The sequence below is a fragment of the Calidris pugnax genome, unplaced genomic scaffold (assembly GCF_001431845.1).
Source record: "Calidris pugnax isolate Ruff unplaced genomic scaffold, ASM143184v1 scaffold180, whole genome shotgun sequence".
Classification (NCBI taxonomy): domain Eukaryota; kingdom Metazoa; phylum Chordata; class Aves; order Charadriiformes; family Scolopacidae; genus Calidris; species Calidris pugnax.
The window spans coordinates 1,639,673-1,657,077 of NW_015090916.1; the positions used below are offsets into that span (position 1 = coordinate 1,639,673).

At 43.4% G+C, this 17,405-nt stretch overlaps 1 protein-coding gene across 1 annotated transcript in view; it reads right to left on the reverse strand.

The window, feature by feature from the left end:
• The window catches only part of NCAM1 (neural cell adhesion molecule 1), a 130,616-nt gene that overhangs the window by 28,822 nt on the left and 84,389 nt on the right, over nucleotides 1-17,405 (reverse strand). The window contains exons 9-13 of the mRNA XM_014949562.1: nucleotides 14,680-14,830; nucleotides 13,928-14,112; nucleotides 13,479-13,575; nucleotides 12,527-12,697; nucleotides 7,886-8,017 (exon numbers count right to left, since the gene is read on the reverse strand). Of these exons, the coding sequence (XP_014805048.1) occupies nucleotides 7,886-8,017; nucleotides 12,527-12,697; nucleotides 13,479-13,575; nucleotides 13,928-14,112; nucleotides 14,680-14,830 (736 nt within the window). The remainder of the gene's footprint in view (nucleotides 1-7,885; nucleotides 8,018-12,526; nucleotides 12,698-13,478; nucleotides 13,576-13,927; nucleotides 14,113-14,679; nucleotides 14,831-17,405) is intronic.

Here is a 17,405-nt window from a genome sequence, read left to right on the forward strand (position 1 = left end):
AAATACTGTCTTTAGCTTAAAACCTTGAAATTAATTCTCTTGTCATGGGTAGAAGTCAGGTAGTTCAAACACTGATTTGACTTGGAGCTTGCAAGAGGAATGAGGTCTTGGTACACAGAGGCTTCTATTTACAGGCAGTACTTGTGTGAATCTGAAAACACAAGGCCTTTCATAGTCAGCTCTGTCTCCGTCAGAACTATTGGATCAAGAAACCTCAAAAATGTCTTTTATAGCTACTGTTAATATCAGGGCTTGTTAAGAGATAGGGACCATTCACCAGCTTACTTGCAGATCATGCTTTTTAAAAGAATGAAAAGGAGAGATATAGTTTTGTCTGTTCTGGGAAAATGCTTTTCCCTAACTCTATAGCTAACTACATCTTTGAATCAGTTGTCTCTGAATATTAAATTCCTTTGGAGACAGGGACTTCAGCATTGTTTGCCTTGTGGCACTGCAATAGTAGCTGTTGGATTCTGGTTGGACACAGGCAGCGGCAGACAATACACACATCTGTACTTACTTCCTGGTAAATCTAGAATGAGTGAAAGAAAAAGAAAAGGAGTGTGAAAGCCAAATGAATTCATGAACAGCTGCTATCAAACTTTCACATTTTATGTAAATAGGCTTCTGACACACATGCACGTCTTTTTATATCAAATACTTGGTGGCCAGGCCCATTTAATGGGGAAAGAATTCCAAAGCAAAAAGCATCACCAGCTCCTTGGGATGCCCATGTGACCTTTTTCCCAAGAGTGTCAATTTTGAATTGACTGGAGGCACTGTGCAAGATAAAACAAAAGAAACACTTGGCTTTCCACCTGCATGACTCTTGCTCAGTGTCCTCCACCTCCTGCATCCTGCAACGTTTGAATCTGTTGGCCGGTATGTAGTAAATGACAAAAGTTCCTATAGATTCTGGAAAAACCAGGAGACTAGATAGAAGACAGACCCAAATTAGTACCTCAACTGAAAAAAAACCCACACCGCTTTTTCAAGTGACCTCAGACGTTGCTAGGCAAAACAGATTCCACAGTGCAGAGAGCTGCAAGATAAACTTCACTGCCACTGACAAAGAACTATTGATCTGAGCAATCCAAGAGGATTAAGCCAAAGGAGATATATGTTCCTAAACCTTGTACACGACTACAGACATCTCCCATATGTTACTGATCACATAACATCAGAAACTCCCTAACTTCAGTTAAGAAACTCTTCAGCTCTGTTAGATTTCAATTAGATCCACTGTTCATTTTCCTGACTTCATGAAAATGACACGGTAGCTGTCAATTTCTAATTGCTCTTGATTTCATTCACGCAACCACTGAGGCTAGGTTAGGGTAAGACACAAGATCATTCAGTAGCAGCATCAACAATTAAATAATGCAAAGTTATAAGATCATCTGCCTTGTGCCAATGCCCTTTTTCTCTGTTGAATATAGAATATTAATATGCTGCAGAACAACTTAGCATACAAAACAAATGTGTCTACCGTTTGCATAAACTGGCTATGGAAACAAGTGACAATGAGGCGTAAGAGGTCAGATCTGCTTCTGTTCCATGTAAGAGCCTGAACTTCAACGTAGGTGAAAACAGAAAACTTTTACCCTTAAAAAACCCAACACAGACACACACCCCACAACAAAATAAAATGTGGAAAATATTTATGATGAACTAGCTCTTAGTATCTTTTCTGGGTAGAAAGACCTATTCTTTTTAAGAAAATGTTCTGCAAAACATTAACAAAACACTTTCCCTCACGAGTCCAGCTATCTCCTAGCCTCACATGTGAGAAGCCACAATGGATTCTCTGCCTCCTAAGAAACAATAATAAAAAAAAAGATTATTAGTAGACCTGCTGGTTGCCACCTTTCCCTGCCCTTTGCCTTCTCTACCCCACCCTCCAACTCTGATTCAAAATAAACATTCTTTTCAGCAATACAGAACCACTATCACTTCAGATGCATCAGTAATTATGGTTTGGCATGTTGTATAGAGGAAAAATACTGCAAGAAGGAAAGCATTCATTGTGGTCACTGGCATGACATTTCATGCAATGTGTATCATGGAATGTGTCAGTCATAAATGCAGTTATGATTTTAATTTTTATAATTTTTTGACAATTTTAGACTAGCTGTACTAACCTCTCCCTCCATCCCAACCCCCCAAATTATCACATACTTCATGCTTTTAGTATTTTCTGTTTAGAAGTGATGAACCATTTCTAACCCACAGGTAAGCACACAGGTATTTATCATAAAGACCATATTCACAGAAACACATACTTTTTATTATTGCAAATTAAAAAAAAAAAAAAAGCATTTGGCTTTGTAGAAATGATTAGTTGTTCAAAACACACATATGCACCATATAAACCTATGTCTTCCTCAAGTATATTTGTCTTCCAGGACTGTATTGTAAATATTTACTTGGCACTCATATTGGCATGTGATTGGCTATAAATCTCCTCCTACATGTAAAGACTGAAATCACACCTGATACATCCACTCAGTATCAGGAAGCTGTGCTGCTGAATTCTTAACTGCTAGTCTAAAACAGACATTTCAAAATGGTTTCTTTATGTACAAATCAACTAATGCGAGTTTTAGCTATTTTTCCTTAGACTATTCAGGTCCAGTGCAGAAGCATCTGCTTATCTGACTGTCTCACTAGGAATAGCTATCTAACGAGGAACTGAGCAAGAACTGAGGGAATCTGAATCCAGTTCACTTTTCAGATACAGACTTCTTGTGAAATCTCGTAATGTAGGCAGGGCACCAATGGCAAGATGGAACAATTCTCCCTCTCCCCACAGTCCTTCCCACTGTAAGATATTCTACCTCCTCATTTGCATCCATAGCTGTAATATCAACTGTATCTCCCTAAATTCGCAGGAAATAGAACAAGGCAGGGTAGCAAGAAGATTATTTAGTCCACGCCCCTTTTGCAAAGGCAGCTTTAACACTACAATCACTAATTGAAAATGTGAAAGGAAAGCATTCCTTTTGAGAATGATAGTTTACATTTTTTTCCCCCCTCTTTCTCCTCCATGTTTCTTCTAAACCATGTATTTCCCTTTTTACTGCATGCTTGGCAGGACAACAGGAGGAGGAGGAGGAGGAAGAGTTGTACCATGCTGGGTTCTGAACAGCTAACATGCTCACACAACACATCAGTGCCAGATAGTTGGTAAACAGACATCAACGTAATGCAGTATAGTGCTTTAATTCCCTCGATAGAAGGGCTACAGCATAACAAATAGCACTCCGGACCAAAGGGGAGCAGTTCCCATCTACTCACTTGGTGTGTCTGAGCTTTCGGATTCAGCAAGAGGCTGAGTTGCTATGGAAACATGAAGGATAGATAGGACACGTAAAGGTGAAGCATACCATGTAAATAAGTTATAAGAAGCAGGGAAAGAAAGGTGAGAGAGGAGGTCTAATGAGGAGAGAGTGAGAATTACACTGAATCCTTATGGCAGATGTGTATTACCTGAAAAGGCTGCAAAAATTGTGTTCTGCTACTGCTGTTTTCCAGCTCCTCTCCACAGGGAGAGTTGTGCTGCCAGATGCAAGCTCCTCCAGGTGACAAGGAAGCCAGCCTACACCGCATGGCTCCTGCGGCAAGCTATGGCTTCAAGGGTCCCAACAGATGCTTTTTCATCCTGAAGAGTTTTGAAGCTCTGAATCCAGTTTCAGAGACAACTACAGCATTTTTGCCTACTTTTGGCCCAAATAGCCATCTAGGTTCACATATGGCTAGCCCATTAAGTACTGGAATTTCTGGAAGGCCCTCTAGAGCAGCACTCCATGGCTAGCTTTTGCCTAACTACAGAAGACAAAGGAGCAAGGAGAAGAAGGAAAACACCCAAGGATGTTAGGCAGACTGCACCACACTCAGTAAAGAGATGCATGCAGAGCAAATTGGAACAAAGACAACAGCCTCTTCTACCATACTCACTCTCTGCTAAACGGGAGGTGGGTGCAGCAGTACTTGCTAAAGAAAGAGAAAGGAAGGTGAAGAGGGGAGTTGATTGCTGTTAAATACTGCCAAGAGATGGAAAATTAAAAAACAAGCTTGTAAGATTTTATCAGATTAAGCCTCTCTGGAAACAGAGCGCAAGCAAAGTAAGAGCACTGCCAGACCTGCATTTTGGATCTGGTGGAATTTGGAGGGGATTATTATTTTTTTTTTTACATTAAGGTATTTTGATATCAAATCCACACACACACTCTTGGTTTAACACACATTTGAGTTCCATCTGCACAGCACCAAGAAACAGCTGGAGCACAAAAAGAAACCATTTACAAGGTCTGTGTGCAGCCTTTGTTTGCCTTCATATTTATAAGGAAAGTGAAATGCAGAAAACCAGCGAATCGTTGGGATGAAAATGCAAGCTCAGGTCAAGTTAGACAGATATTCTCCTGGCCCTGCAATTCTCATCTGTGCTAGTATGGTACCTCATTAACACTAATTACTTGGGCCTTCATGTGCCTCTAAGATGGAAAGAAAGTGCTTTTTGCTTATTGAGGAAAATGAAAAAAAATCAAAATAACTACGGACATATCCCAGCAGGCATTAAAAAATGATGTCCGTTTTTACATTCAAGTAGAAACTTTAAACTATAGTGCAAGGAAAACTAGTTGCCTTTGGCTAGTCTGGAAATACAGCCTTGGCTTGTATCAAAACACAGTTTTTATATTCTTTCCTGTAAAATTTGTGAAACATTTCTTTGATCTTCAAATCACACCAGACTAGGGGACACCCAACTTCTTCCTGATTTTGACTTTTCCCAGATACAGGTAATACTGTGTGACTGGAATTCCAGCACAGACGAAAAAACGTGTTTCTGCTGTGCCAACAATCTCTTCACCACTGCTGCAACCCAGTTCATGATCCGAGACAGGCTTTGAGAATCCCAGACAGCAGAAAAAGAATCAGAGAACTGAATGCTCAGAAGGATCACAGCTGCAAGGCATAAATGCGCTTGGAAGAGTATCAGCAGAATTTAACTTGCAAATGAAAAAAATCCATATCATAGCCCATAAAGAAGGAAAAAAGAAATGGAACTTACCCTACAAGGGAGAAGAGTTAGGGACTACAGACTAATTGATAGCCAATTGTCACAATAAAAAAAGGCAAAAGACTCCTCTACAAGTGTGATTTAATGTTCTTCAAAGCCACGTACCTGTCCCCAAGTGATGAACATGAGGCTTAGCAGACAGATCTGTCGATGTGGCTGAAACAAAGCTTTTAATGTTCTTTTTCCTCTCTTCTTAATTGGATCTTTTCCCTTTTCCTGTGGTACTGATCTGCATAGAGACTGAATATCTAAGCCCTTATCTCCCTTGGGTATTGTTGACTATGTCCAATTCAGAAGGGCCTACCAAATCATTTGCGTGATACTTAAAATACTAACCACAATTAACTTCACATAAGGGATATATTACTTCTACTGAAATTAACAGGCTCCAAACAATTTTAGGCAACAGACTGCACATAAGTTCTCGAAACATGTCTCCCAGTTGACTCTAACTACTGCAATTTGAATTCTGTCTATCCATCTGTCTATTCATTCCTCCTTTTTTACTACCAATCCATTCAGCTTGTTAGTGCTCCACTAAGACCAAGCTTTTGTGTAATACAATCTTTAAGGAAACATTGCACAAGCATGATTCAATCCTGCAATTAGGGTTAAAAAAAAATTCTTTCATTTTTTATTTCAACTTCAGAAATCTCAAAAGATCGCAACAGCAGCTTCATAAACCTTGCCCATGCAATCTTGGGAGTAACAATAGTTCACCACAAGGACATATAGTTTAATAAACAGAATAATGCTCACTTAAATAAAGAGTTTTCTTTTTAGCTGCCATTGTTTAACTCCGATTTGAAAGGCAAAAAGCTATGGAGCATGCAATGTTTCAGTGAACCCAACTGACCATTAAACATATCCATCAAATCTTTCTAACTCATTTTGCATTGGGAGGGGGAAACATGCTTTTTTTTTTATTTAGTATGAGTTTTATTTATTTATTTCAGTATACAATCTACACAAGTGCTGGAAGACTTTCCAAAAGACTACGAACTATAAAAAGTATTAGTGAGAAGAGTCAAAAAAATGTGATTTTTTTTTTCTCCAAGTTTTTGCTTTCAAAATTGTGAAGATACTCAAAATTCTGAAGTTTTTGGTTGGCTCTTAATTGATCTAAACCAGATCTGCAATTTAGATAAAACTTTCTACTGTGGTTTTTTTTTTTTTTACTGAATTATCTACATTTCATTAAAATTTGAAATTTTTTAATCCATTCATAAACATTAAGCCTTCCATTACTCCACTCTGTAATCAACAAGCTAACTATTATTATTAAACAATCATTAAGTTAAATATTTGAATTGCATGCTTTACAATAAAGACAAAGATGTTAACCCCTAATTCTGTTCTAAAGAGCAGTATTACCCATAGTAGGGTGGCTATTCTAGTGTCAGTCTTGTTAGGAAATGGACAGTATCAGTTACTTCACTTCTAAAGACCCTGAGAGGAAAAAGGTACTAGATTAAAAGCTAATGTTATGTATGTTAGAGGAACTCTAGGAATATAAAAAGAGAGTGAAAGCAATGCAGAGAGGCACTTACGTGAGTGAGGGATGCCTGCAGTTTTTCCATGGATGGAACAGACAAAAATAAAAGACAGAGATAGACAAAAAAAAAAAAATGTAGAAGATGTGAGAAGAGGAGATAGAGAATATGGAACTGGAAAATCAAAATACCATCAGCTGTCTCAAATCCAACCCTAGGGAGTGGGGTAGGTTACAGGAGTTATCACAACAGACCAGACCTCAGTTGTGAGGGCTACCTTACTGCACAGGGCTTGGGATTGCCAAGCAACAAAGCATGTGGACTGTCCCGAACTGCTCAGCAACAGGCAGAAGTTGGCAGACAATAATCAAGATCATGCACAGCTCACAGGGCCTCAAAGCATGCACATACATCGGCTAGGAATATGGCAGGCTCTGAATTCAGGAAAGATCCTGCGTAGTGCCTTCAGAACATCTATGAAATAGGTACACAAGTACGGGTGCGATGGTGGGAAAAAGAATAGGCTGTAGATCTAAATGCAAGAGGAATGGGGAAGAAGAACCCCCGGGGTTGTGGGAGGTTGAATACAGATCCTAATACTTGGATGAGACTGTGTACAAGGGTAAGAGGCCACCTCTCCCCTGCCTGCTTTTGTCACATCTCCCCTACCTACTCTATGCATTTTTTTTTCCCCTCTCTCTCGTTTCCCGTCTTGGATAACTCTCCTGTCTTTGCTTCTTGTCTCTTTTGTTCCTGGTTGAAACAGGGCAGGAAATGTTAGGCCACAGCAGAGCATCCTGCCATTGGAGTGGAAGATTACCCAAGTAAAGCAGACAAGAGGTTGTGGAAATTGCCTTGCGTGCTGCATGGGTATCTTAAGCAGTGATATGCAGAAAAGAGGAATCTCACTCCATCCCCCTCCTTCCACAGTTCATGGCCAGTCCTATGCTGAAACTCTTAATTCCCAATTTGCAAAAAAACCTGCCTTGTGACCATGACATTACATTCTCTATAACCAATGCCCTTCTCAACTTGCTGCTTTTTCTTATTAAAACTCTCCCTTCTCTTTGACAATACAAAGTTTACACTAGTAACCTAGGGCACAAGCTAGTACAAATAAAACAGTTCCTCCACCTTCTACCTTCAAAGAAGGTTTTTAATTAGTAATGAAATTCATCACGATCAAAAAGCACAACAAAAGCAAAGGGTGCAGGAAGGTCTGCAAAAGAAGATGGTGTCATCCATGCATGGCAGATATTCCCTGGAAAGATGTAAGGAAAGAGAACCAGAGGGGAGTCCCAGTTTTACTTACGAACTGGTTGTGTCTTGAAGTCAGATGGTAGGCTAATTTCACCCACGCCCTTGCCGTTGACTGCAGACAGTCTCACAGAGTAGGTTGTTTCAGGTTTCAGGCCAGTGATAGTGATCATGCCCTCCACATTTGCTGTTGCAGAAACAAGGGAGGAAGAGCAAAGAAAAGCTCAGGCTTTAAGTCAACAATAAATGGCATGTTTGTATCGTATACTTTTGCCACGCTCACCCCATATAACAGAGCCCTCTTCTGGGCCCAGCCTTATATAAACAGTGCAAAGAGAAAGGTCAGAGCTATCACCTCTGGGTCAACCAGCTGATTAAAGAGATGAATTGCCACAGTCCCTCTGGAGGGGATATAGTGGAGTTCCGGTAGACACCAGAGGGCATCAGCCCTTGGCCTGTGCCGAGGAGCAACTTGAAGAATGCTCCAAGACCACTGTCATGTGGGGGTAATAGACATAACACCTAGAACTGCTCATCTGTTAGGCAGCATGAGCCAACTGAAAGCAAAGCCCTTAGCAGGAGAGAAAGCCATCTCTCTCCTTTAACAATCTGTAAGGAGGTCAGAGACAATGTATGAGATGGAAAGAACCTGCTGTGGGGTCATCATGATATGAAGAAAGAAATAAGCTCTTCTTTTTCCTGCACAGACACAAAGGGAGAAATTAGAAAAATAAACCCTATCTTTGATCACATTACTGCAGTGGGGACCTAAAAGAAGATTTTCAGTTCCAGCCAGAACTGGTGGCAGAAGATTCAGCTCTGAAATAGAACTCTCCTCTTCATAGTGCTCCCAAATTAAAATTCCTTTCATTTACTGAACTTAAGGATACAATTTAAGCAGTGTTTATTTGTGGTGGGTTGACCCTGACTGGACACCAGGAGCTCAAAGCCATTCTATCGTTCCCCCTCCTCAGCTGGACAGGGGAGAGAAAATAGAACGAAAGGCTCATGGGTCACGATAAGGGCAGGGAGATCACTCTGAATTTCACTGAATTTCACTGAATTTTTTAGAGTTGGAAGGGACCGTAGAGATCATCTAGTCCAACTCCCCAGTCACTCGGCAATTACAGTCAAGGGCCCAACAGATTCCACTTGGGGAAAATTAATTTATTGCCAACCCAGTTAGAGCAAGGTAATAAGAAATAAAATCCAAATCTTATGAACACCTTCTCCCTACCCCTCCCTTCTTCCCAGGCTTAACTTGACTCCTGAATTCTCTACCTTCTCCCCTTGAGTGGTGCAGGGGAACAGGCAATGGGGGTAGTGGTCAGTTCATTACATGCTGTTTCAGCCACTCCTTCCTCCTCAGGGGGAAGACTCTTCCTCTGCTCCAGCATGGGGTCCCTCCCACTGGAGACAGTTCTCCATAAACATCTCCAACATGAGTCCTTCCCACAGGCTGCAGTTCTCCACAAACTGCTCCAGCGTGGGTCCCCCACAGGGTCTCAAGTCCTGCCAGCAAACCTGCTCCAGTGTGGGCTTCTCTCTCCATGGAGGCACAGGTCCTGCCAGGAGTCTGCTCCAGTGTGAGCTCTCAACAGGGTCACAGCCTCCTTCAGGCATCCACCTGCTCTGGTGTGGGGTCCTCCACGGGCTGCAGGGGGACAGCCTGCCTCACCACAGTCTACGGGGGAATCTCTGCTCTGGCACCTGGAGCACCTCTTCCTTCTCCTTCTTCACTGACCTTTGTTTCTACATATTTGTTTCTCTCACTCCTCTCTCGTGGTTGCTGTTGTGAAGGTTTTTGGTTTTTTCCCCCTTAACTATGCCATCCCAGAGGCGCTACCACCATCGCTGATGGGCTCAGCCTTGGCCAGGCGGTAGGTCCCTCTTGGAGGTGGCCGACATTGGCTTTATTGGACATAGGGGAAGCTTCTAAAGCTGTTTCTCACAGAAGCCACCTCTGTACACCCTCCTCACTACCAAAACCTGGCTATGCAAACCAAATACAGTATTCCTACAGATAATGAGACAGGGTGTAATGGGAGCTAGACTTGCTTCTGGAATAGGAGGGTTTACATTCCAAGGGGAACTGAAGGGCAACTAAAGGGGCTGACAGACAAGGCCTGAAGCACACAGTCAGCAAATGAAACCTCATTTGACACCGGGCACTGGGTTCTTCACCTTATTCAGACCGGATGGTGCAAACAAAGAAGGGATACGAAGATGAACATAGTGCTAAAACACACACTCTGTAGGCGGAGAAGGCTGGTGCCCTGTCACAGACCTATAGCTATCAGCACAGCAGGGCCCTCATTTCCAACCAGAAATTCGAAGTGTCACTGCAAAGCGAATATTTAAGAACTTGTGTGAGGCCTTAATATACAAGCTGAAACTGCAAAGCTATGGAACCCTCCACTCTGGCTTTCCCATACAGGAAAGTAAGTCTTTTAAGATGTCGGTGGGAGAGGTAACATCTTGTTTTATCGTCCTACCTTCTTTTGCATCATACAACCTTGAATGCCATTCTCCCTCTCCCAGTGCTCTCCACTCTGCTTTGTACTTCAGGATGGGCACCCCACCAGTAGCTTCAGGCTCATCAAACTCCACCTGGGCAGTACTGGAATAGGGCTCCACTCTGTCAATGGAAGGAGAGGACGGAGTATCTGGGGGAGGAAGGGAAAACAACCAGTGATACAGAAGACAGCAGGAAACAAGGATCCCCAGTTCCACTGGCAACGAAAACAGAAAACTTGGAATATCAAACACACCCTTGTCATGACTTCACAAAGGAGAGAAGGGTAGGCCTAAGGCTCCCCTCAGTGCAGAGACCTTGATATTGTCTCTACTCTATCTCCTCTAAGAGGCTAGAGACTTTCAGCACCTTTTTCAAAAGAGGATAACCAGAGCAGAGTAGCAAGAGCATCCTGGATGCTATTCTGTCCCTACAGTCTCTTCCACAGGGCACTCCAATGCATAGCTTGACCGTTCCTAAATCTGCCTCTATGGAAGCCATGAGAGGACACCAGAGGCCCTTCCAGTCTGTCATGCAGTCAGACACTTTCCTTTCATTTACTGAACTTAAGGATACAATTTAAGCAGTGTTTATTTGTGGTGGGTTGACCCTGACTGGACACCAGGAGCTCAAAGCCATTCTATCGTTCCCCCTCCTCAGCTGGACAGGGGAGAGAAAATAGAACGAAAGGCTCATGGGTCACGATAAGGGCAGGGAGATCACTCTGAATTTCACTGAATTTCACTGAATTTTTTAGAGTTGGAAGGGACCGTAGAGATCATCTAGTCCAACTCCCCAGTCACTCGGCAATTACAGTCAAGGGCCCAACAGATTCCACTTGGGGAAAATTAATTTATTGCCAACCCAGTTAGAGCAAGGTAATAAGAAATAAAATCCAAATCTTATGAACACCTTCTCCCTACCCCTCCCTTCTTCCCAGGCTTAACTTGACTCCTGAATTCTCTACCTTCTCCCCTTGAGTGGTGCAGGGGAACAGGCAATGGGGGTAGTGGTCAGTTCATTACATGCTGTTTCAGCCACTCCTTCCTCCTCAGGGGGAAGACTCTTCCTCTGCTCCAGCATGGGGTCCCTCCCACTGGAGACAGTTCTCCATAAACATCTCCAACATGAGTCCTTCCCACAGGCTGCAGTTCTCCACAAACTGCTCCAGCGTGGGTCCCCCACAGGGTCTCAAGTCCTGCCAGCAAACCTGCTCCAGTGTGGGCTTCTCTCTCCATGGAGGCACAGGTCCTGCCAGGAGTCTGCTCCAGTGTGAGCTCTCAACAGGGTCACAGCCTCCTTCAGGCATCCACCTGCTCTGGTGTGGGGTCCTCCACGGGCTGCAGGGGGACAGCCTGCCTCACCACAGTCTACGGGGGAATCTCTGCTCTGGCACCTGGAGCACCTCTTCCTTCTCCTTCTTCACTGACCTTTGTTTCTACATATTTGTTTCTCTCACTCCTCTCTCGTGGTTGCTGTTGTGAAGGTTTTTGGTTTTTTCCCCCTTAACTATGCCATCCCAGAGGCGCTACCACCATCGCTGATGGGCTCAGCCTTGGCCAGGCGGTAGGTCCCTCTTGGAGGTGGCCGACATTGGCTTTATTGGACATAGGGGAAGCTTCTAAAGCTGTTTCTCACAGAAGCCACCTCTGTACACCCTCCTCACTACCAAAACCTGGCTATGCAAACCAAATACAGTATTCCTACAGATAATGAGACAGGGTGTAATGGGAGCTAGACTTGCTTCTGGAATAGGAGGGTTTACATTCCAAGGGGAACTGAAGGGCAACTAAAGGGGCTGACAGACAAGGCCTGAAGCACACAGTCAGCAAATGAAACCTCATTTGACACCGGGCACTGGGTTCTTCACCTTATTCAGACCGGATGGTGCAAACAAAGAAGGGATACGAAGATGAACATAGTGCTAAAACACACACTCTGTAGGCGGAGAAGGCTGGTGCCCTGTCACAGACCTATAGCTATCAGCACAGCAGGGCCCTCATTTCCAACCAGAAATTCGAAGTGTCACTGCAAAGCGAATATTTAAGAACTTGTGTGAGGCCTTAATATACAAGCTGAAACTGCAAAGCTATGGAACCCTCCACTCTGGCTTTCCCATACAGGAAAGTAAGTCTTTTAAGATGTCGGTGGGAGAGGTAACATCTTGTTTTATCGTCCTACCTTCTTTTGCATCATACAACCTTGAATGCCATTCTCCCTCTCCCAGTGCTCTCCACTCTGCTTTGTACTTCAGGATGGGCACCCCACCAGTAGCTTCAGGCTCATCAAACTCCACCTGGGCAGTACTGGAATAGGGCTCCACTCTGTCAATGGAAGGAGAGGACGGAGTATCTGGGGGAGGAAGGGAAAACAACCAGTGATACAGAAGACAGCAGGAAACAAGGATCCCCAGTTCCACTGGCAACGAAAACAGAAAACTTGGAATATCAAACACACCCTTGTCATGACTTCACAAAGGAGAGAAGGGTAGGCCTAAGGCTCCCCTCAGTGCAGAGACCTTGATATTGTCTCTACTCTATCTCCTCTAAGAGGCTAGAGACTTTCAGCACCTTTTTCAAAAGAGGATAACCAGAGCAGAGTAGCAAGAGCATCCTGGATGCTATTCTGTCCCTACAGTCTCTTCCACAGGGCACTCCAATGCATAGCTTGACCGTTCCTAAATCTGCCTCTATGGAAGCCATGAGAGGACACCAGAGGCCCTTCCAGTCTGTCATGCAGTCAGACACTGGGCCTCTTTGGTCGGTACACAGCACTCTGAGGTTTCTAGCTTGCACTACCTGTACTATTAGGGATATTTTTCTGATTTGGAGAAGCACACGTGCGTGCATATGCACATACACAATGGCTGTCAGAAATCAAAGATCCCAGCTCTGTCAAAAAGTACTGGAAGCGCAGAAAAGAACAAGACCCTTCAGAAACATGGAAACCGAAATGCTGAGGATTTTGTTGTTTACAACTCATCCCAATGCAAAAATGTATGAACAGTCTCTCTGAAAGTAGAAGCTTGTTCTCCTGCTACCCCACCAACACAAACTAGAAAGAATGGTGACTCTGTCACCTCAGCTCAAGGGTTGCATACACATTTCCTTATTTCCCTGCTTGGGATGCTCACCTGCCTGTACGAGAATGAACTCTGAGGACTCCTGGCCAATGCGGTTCACAGCAGTGCAGTTATAGTTCCCAAAGTCATTTTCAGAGTCTGGTGTCACCTGTGGAAAGAATGAAGTTTAATCTCGGATTAGCAAACCCTTTACACTCTGTGAATACACTCTGCATTTTGCTGGAGAGAGAAGTTGCGATAAAGTACATGTGCTAATGCTCTGAGTGCAGTCCACAGAGGGGAGAACTGCAGTGGGCAGAAAGTCAAAGGCAAAGAGGAGGTGGTATCTTCTATTACCTGATTTTCTTCGCATTTATGTGCCAGAAACACCACACAACTTCTTGTCTACCAACAGGGTGCCATGACAAAAGACTTAACTCCTTCAACATCAGGAACATAAATTATTTGATAGCACTGAGCCTTCCTGGCTGCATACGCCTTCTCTCCTTGCTTTTCCTCACCTCCAGGTAGCTTGCTGATGGAGTGTTGTAGATCTTGATGTTGCTGTAGTTTGAGCTGGGAAGCAGCTGTCCATCCCGGAACCAGGAGATGACAGCACTGGGGTAAGCAAATACCTCACAGGTGATGTTCACTTGATTCCCTTCCCAGGTATAGACAGCAACAGGGCCCTGAAGCTTGGGGGCATCTGAAAGACAGACACACGTGAAGGCAATTTGAACCAGAAAATCTCCTAAAGTAGCCAAGTCAGCCTCACTTTAAGGATCCCTTGGCTGGGATCCAGTTTAATGCGGGGAAGGGAATCTAATATAGGAAATAGGAACTGTCTTCTCATCTGTGGGGATGGAGGGTGTCTTTTGCTGAAGGATGTAAGGAGGAAACCTACACAGTCCCAAAGGCTGCTCCTAACACAGTATGGGAGGAGGAGCAGACAGACAGCATGCTATGCATGCAGGGAAATGCATACCAGGACGTTCTACTCTGATGCACCCAACAAATGGGACTGTGGCACGTTCATGGCCCGTAGTCTTCCCAGGGTGCAAATAGTATCCCAGCTGGAGACAAACATTTGCACATATGCACACAGCAACATGCCTCCAACAAAATTATTTCAGATCGAGTTGCTTCCCATGCCCTCCACCTAAACACCACACATTTTCCTAGCTGTAGGTGCCTCAGTCTCATCACTGAAAATCAAAACAGTCTCCCCTCTAAACACATGAACAACCTTCCCGCCCCGTCCTCCACTTCTTACACTGCACTTCAAGGTACATGGCTTGGGAGTCCTGCCCGATGGTGTTGCTGGCTGTGCATACGTATTCTCCGGCATCTGTGTACTGAATTTCTTTGAGAGTCAAGGATGACACCCGGGCATGGCTGCGTATTATGATGCGCCCATCCAGGGTCTGGCAGGAAAGGAAAAAAAGAGTTAAGAGGCTGAGCTCTGAGCCTGTGGTGCAGACTAAAGGGATGGGAACAAAGACAAGTCTACCTCACACCAGCTCTGGTTAAAATGTTTTGCCAGGATGCTCCTGTAGAAAACCTCCCCAATGGCTACTGTGTTTCTGCTCAGAGAATTCAGGCCTTCCTCTTCTCTCGCTGACACTTGTTCTATTTTTATGTCCTTGAAATGGCATTAATAAGAGCAGATCCAGACCTCTGAGCTGAATCAGGCAAAATGAAAGTTCAGAACTTTCACCTGAACATGGAACTGAAGAAAGCAAGGTACAGTGGACAGGGCAAGAAAACTGTGACCCTTCTAGAGACAAGTCTGCTTCAAGGTCTTGTTATCCTTCAAGAAAATTCTAAAGCAATCTGCATTGGTTATATGCCAGTTTAGAAATTGCTCCCACATGCGATAGAGTGTGGGGTTGTCAATGACAGGGAATGTAAAATGCAGACCACCATCTGCTCAAAGAGATTGCAGCCATCCAACGATCCCATACCGCATCACTTCTTGGGTTTTTTCTCTCCAATCTGTGACCATAGCCCAAGTTCTCTCTTAATACAAGGCCATGGACTCCACCTTCCACTCTGGTGCCTGTGTAAGCTCTCACTGCTTGTTCTTCAGCTTGGAAGCTTTAAAGAACCTACTCTCTCATCTAGTTTCCAAAGTGACACAATCATAAGTGAACAGATTAGGTACCCTCATGTCTGTGTCTGCTGTTGCAGCCTGCCACACCTAATGCAATTAATGCTCTAAGAGCATTAATTTTCTTGGGAGATACAGGGAGATACAGGACAAGTGCTGAGATTATGAATAAAAACCCTGAGGATATTTAACAGCCAAATGCACCGAGCTGTAGCACAAAGTACATTTCTGGTATCTTAAATGGTCAGATCCTCTGGGCCAGAATGCTCTTTCTGTTGTGAACTAGTGGTCTCAATCTCTGAGACTCACAAAGTCTCTACAAATAAATGTGGTTTACCTCTGTTAGTTCTGAATATTACTTCATTTGAGCTTGTCAAATTTCATATGCACAAAACCAGTATCCTTTGATGACACAAAACCAATTTTATGCATTTTTCTGCTATCTGCTACCCTGCATGGAGGTCTACTGCAATCCCTGACCAATGCCACAAGCTCCACTCCCTCCCCTGTGCTTGGTCCCTTGTGTTGCTGGGAACAGTTCTTTATTTCATGTACAGGTGGTGGTATGTGCATCATTTCCTAGAACCAGGGAAGGAACCCTTAACGTGACATTAGTCCATTGTGATATGTTACACAACCAAATTCTGCTTTTATCTTTCTTCACTGGTTGATTGTGATGTTATCCTTTTGTCTGACCTGTGACTCTAAAACCCAGCTCACTTCTGAAACTATTGCAGTAGGATCAATAAATATCAAGAGCCCAGATCTGCAGAGGCTCCCAGCTTCTTTCAGCTCACGAATTGAGTGAATATTCTAAATACTCATCTTTAAGACCCCATCAGCAGGCAAGAGTATAAACATGGCAAAATACCAGCACATGATCATTACAGCAAATGCAATTTTACATCCAGTGTCACCTGCCATTTCTCCATTTTGTCAAGATTTAATACAAACAAAAGAGTGCTAGGCAGTCATAGTGAAATTATAACTTTACAAGTAACGCAACAAATTCTGAAGATGAAGCTGTGTTTCTTAATGCAAAGAGCACAAGTAAAGAAAAAGAAAGATCAGGGAAAATACTCCAAAGAAGAGAAAAAATGTCTATCCAAGAAAGTATGCTACTAGTTTTCTTCATTCACATTTCAGACTGTCAGATGCTATCATTTCCCAGCTATTAGAGACATAGGATAGCTAGAAACTTGTGATCCCTTTACCTAGGCTCTCTGATTTCAAGGATTTTGGATAGCAAAATGCTTCATACTAATGAGGGGAGAACCCTAAGGGACAGAGGCGATAATTCATGCCATAGCAATTGCCACTCTACAGAAAAGGGTATGATGGTTCTCTGTATCACCGATTACTACAACTTAACCTGAGATACATGGAGATGTTTTTCTCCAGATTCTGACAATTCCATGTGACACATAGCCCCTGTGTAAAAAGCTGGCCTAGATTTCAATACTTCAGTACCAAAAGGGAAGAGAGAAATAGGAAAAGCATTTACTCCCACTTCCCTCCACCTTCATGATTTTTCAGTCCTTATACAAACAGGTATCCATGACTTAATTTCACAGTCACATATTCTTCTCACCCACTTTCCACACAATGGACACCACTATGAAACAGCACCTGGAAATCTTGATCACAAATTCAAGCAAAGGAAGATGAGTGGTCTCTCCTAGCTCTGTGCTTGCACTGTACTAACGAGAACTCATCTGCAGCTCTTAATATTTGTAAGGTTGCACTAATTTCCAGTTACAAGAAAAGCATCACCAGTTTTCAGCGTAACTGAGGTGTGATTTTGCTTGCAACTGTGTTCTTTAATGTCTGTGGGTGGTAATATGGGGGGGGGGGGGGTTTGCATTGGCCGTCAGGTGGAGTGTCAGCAA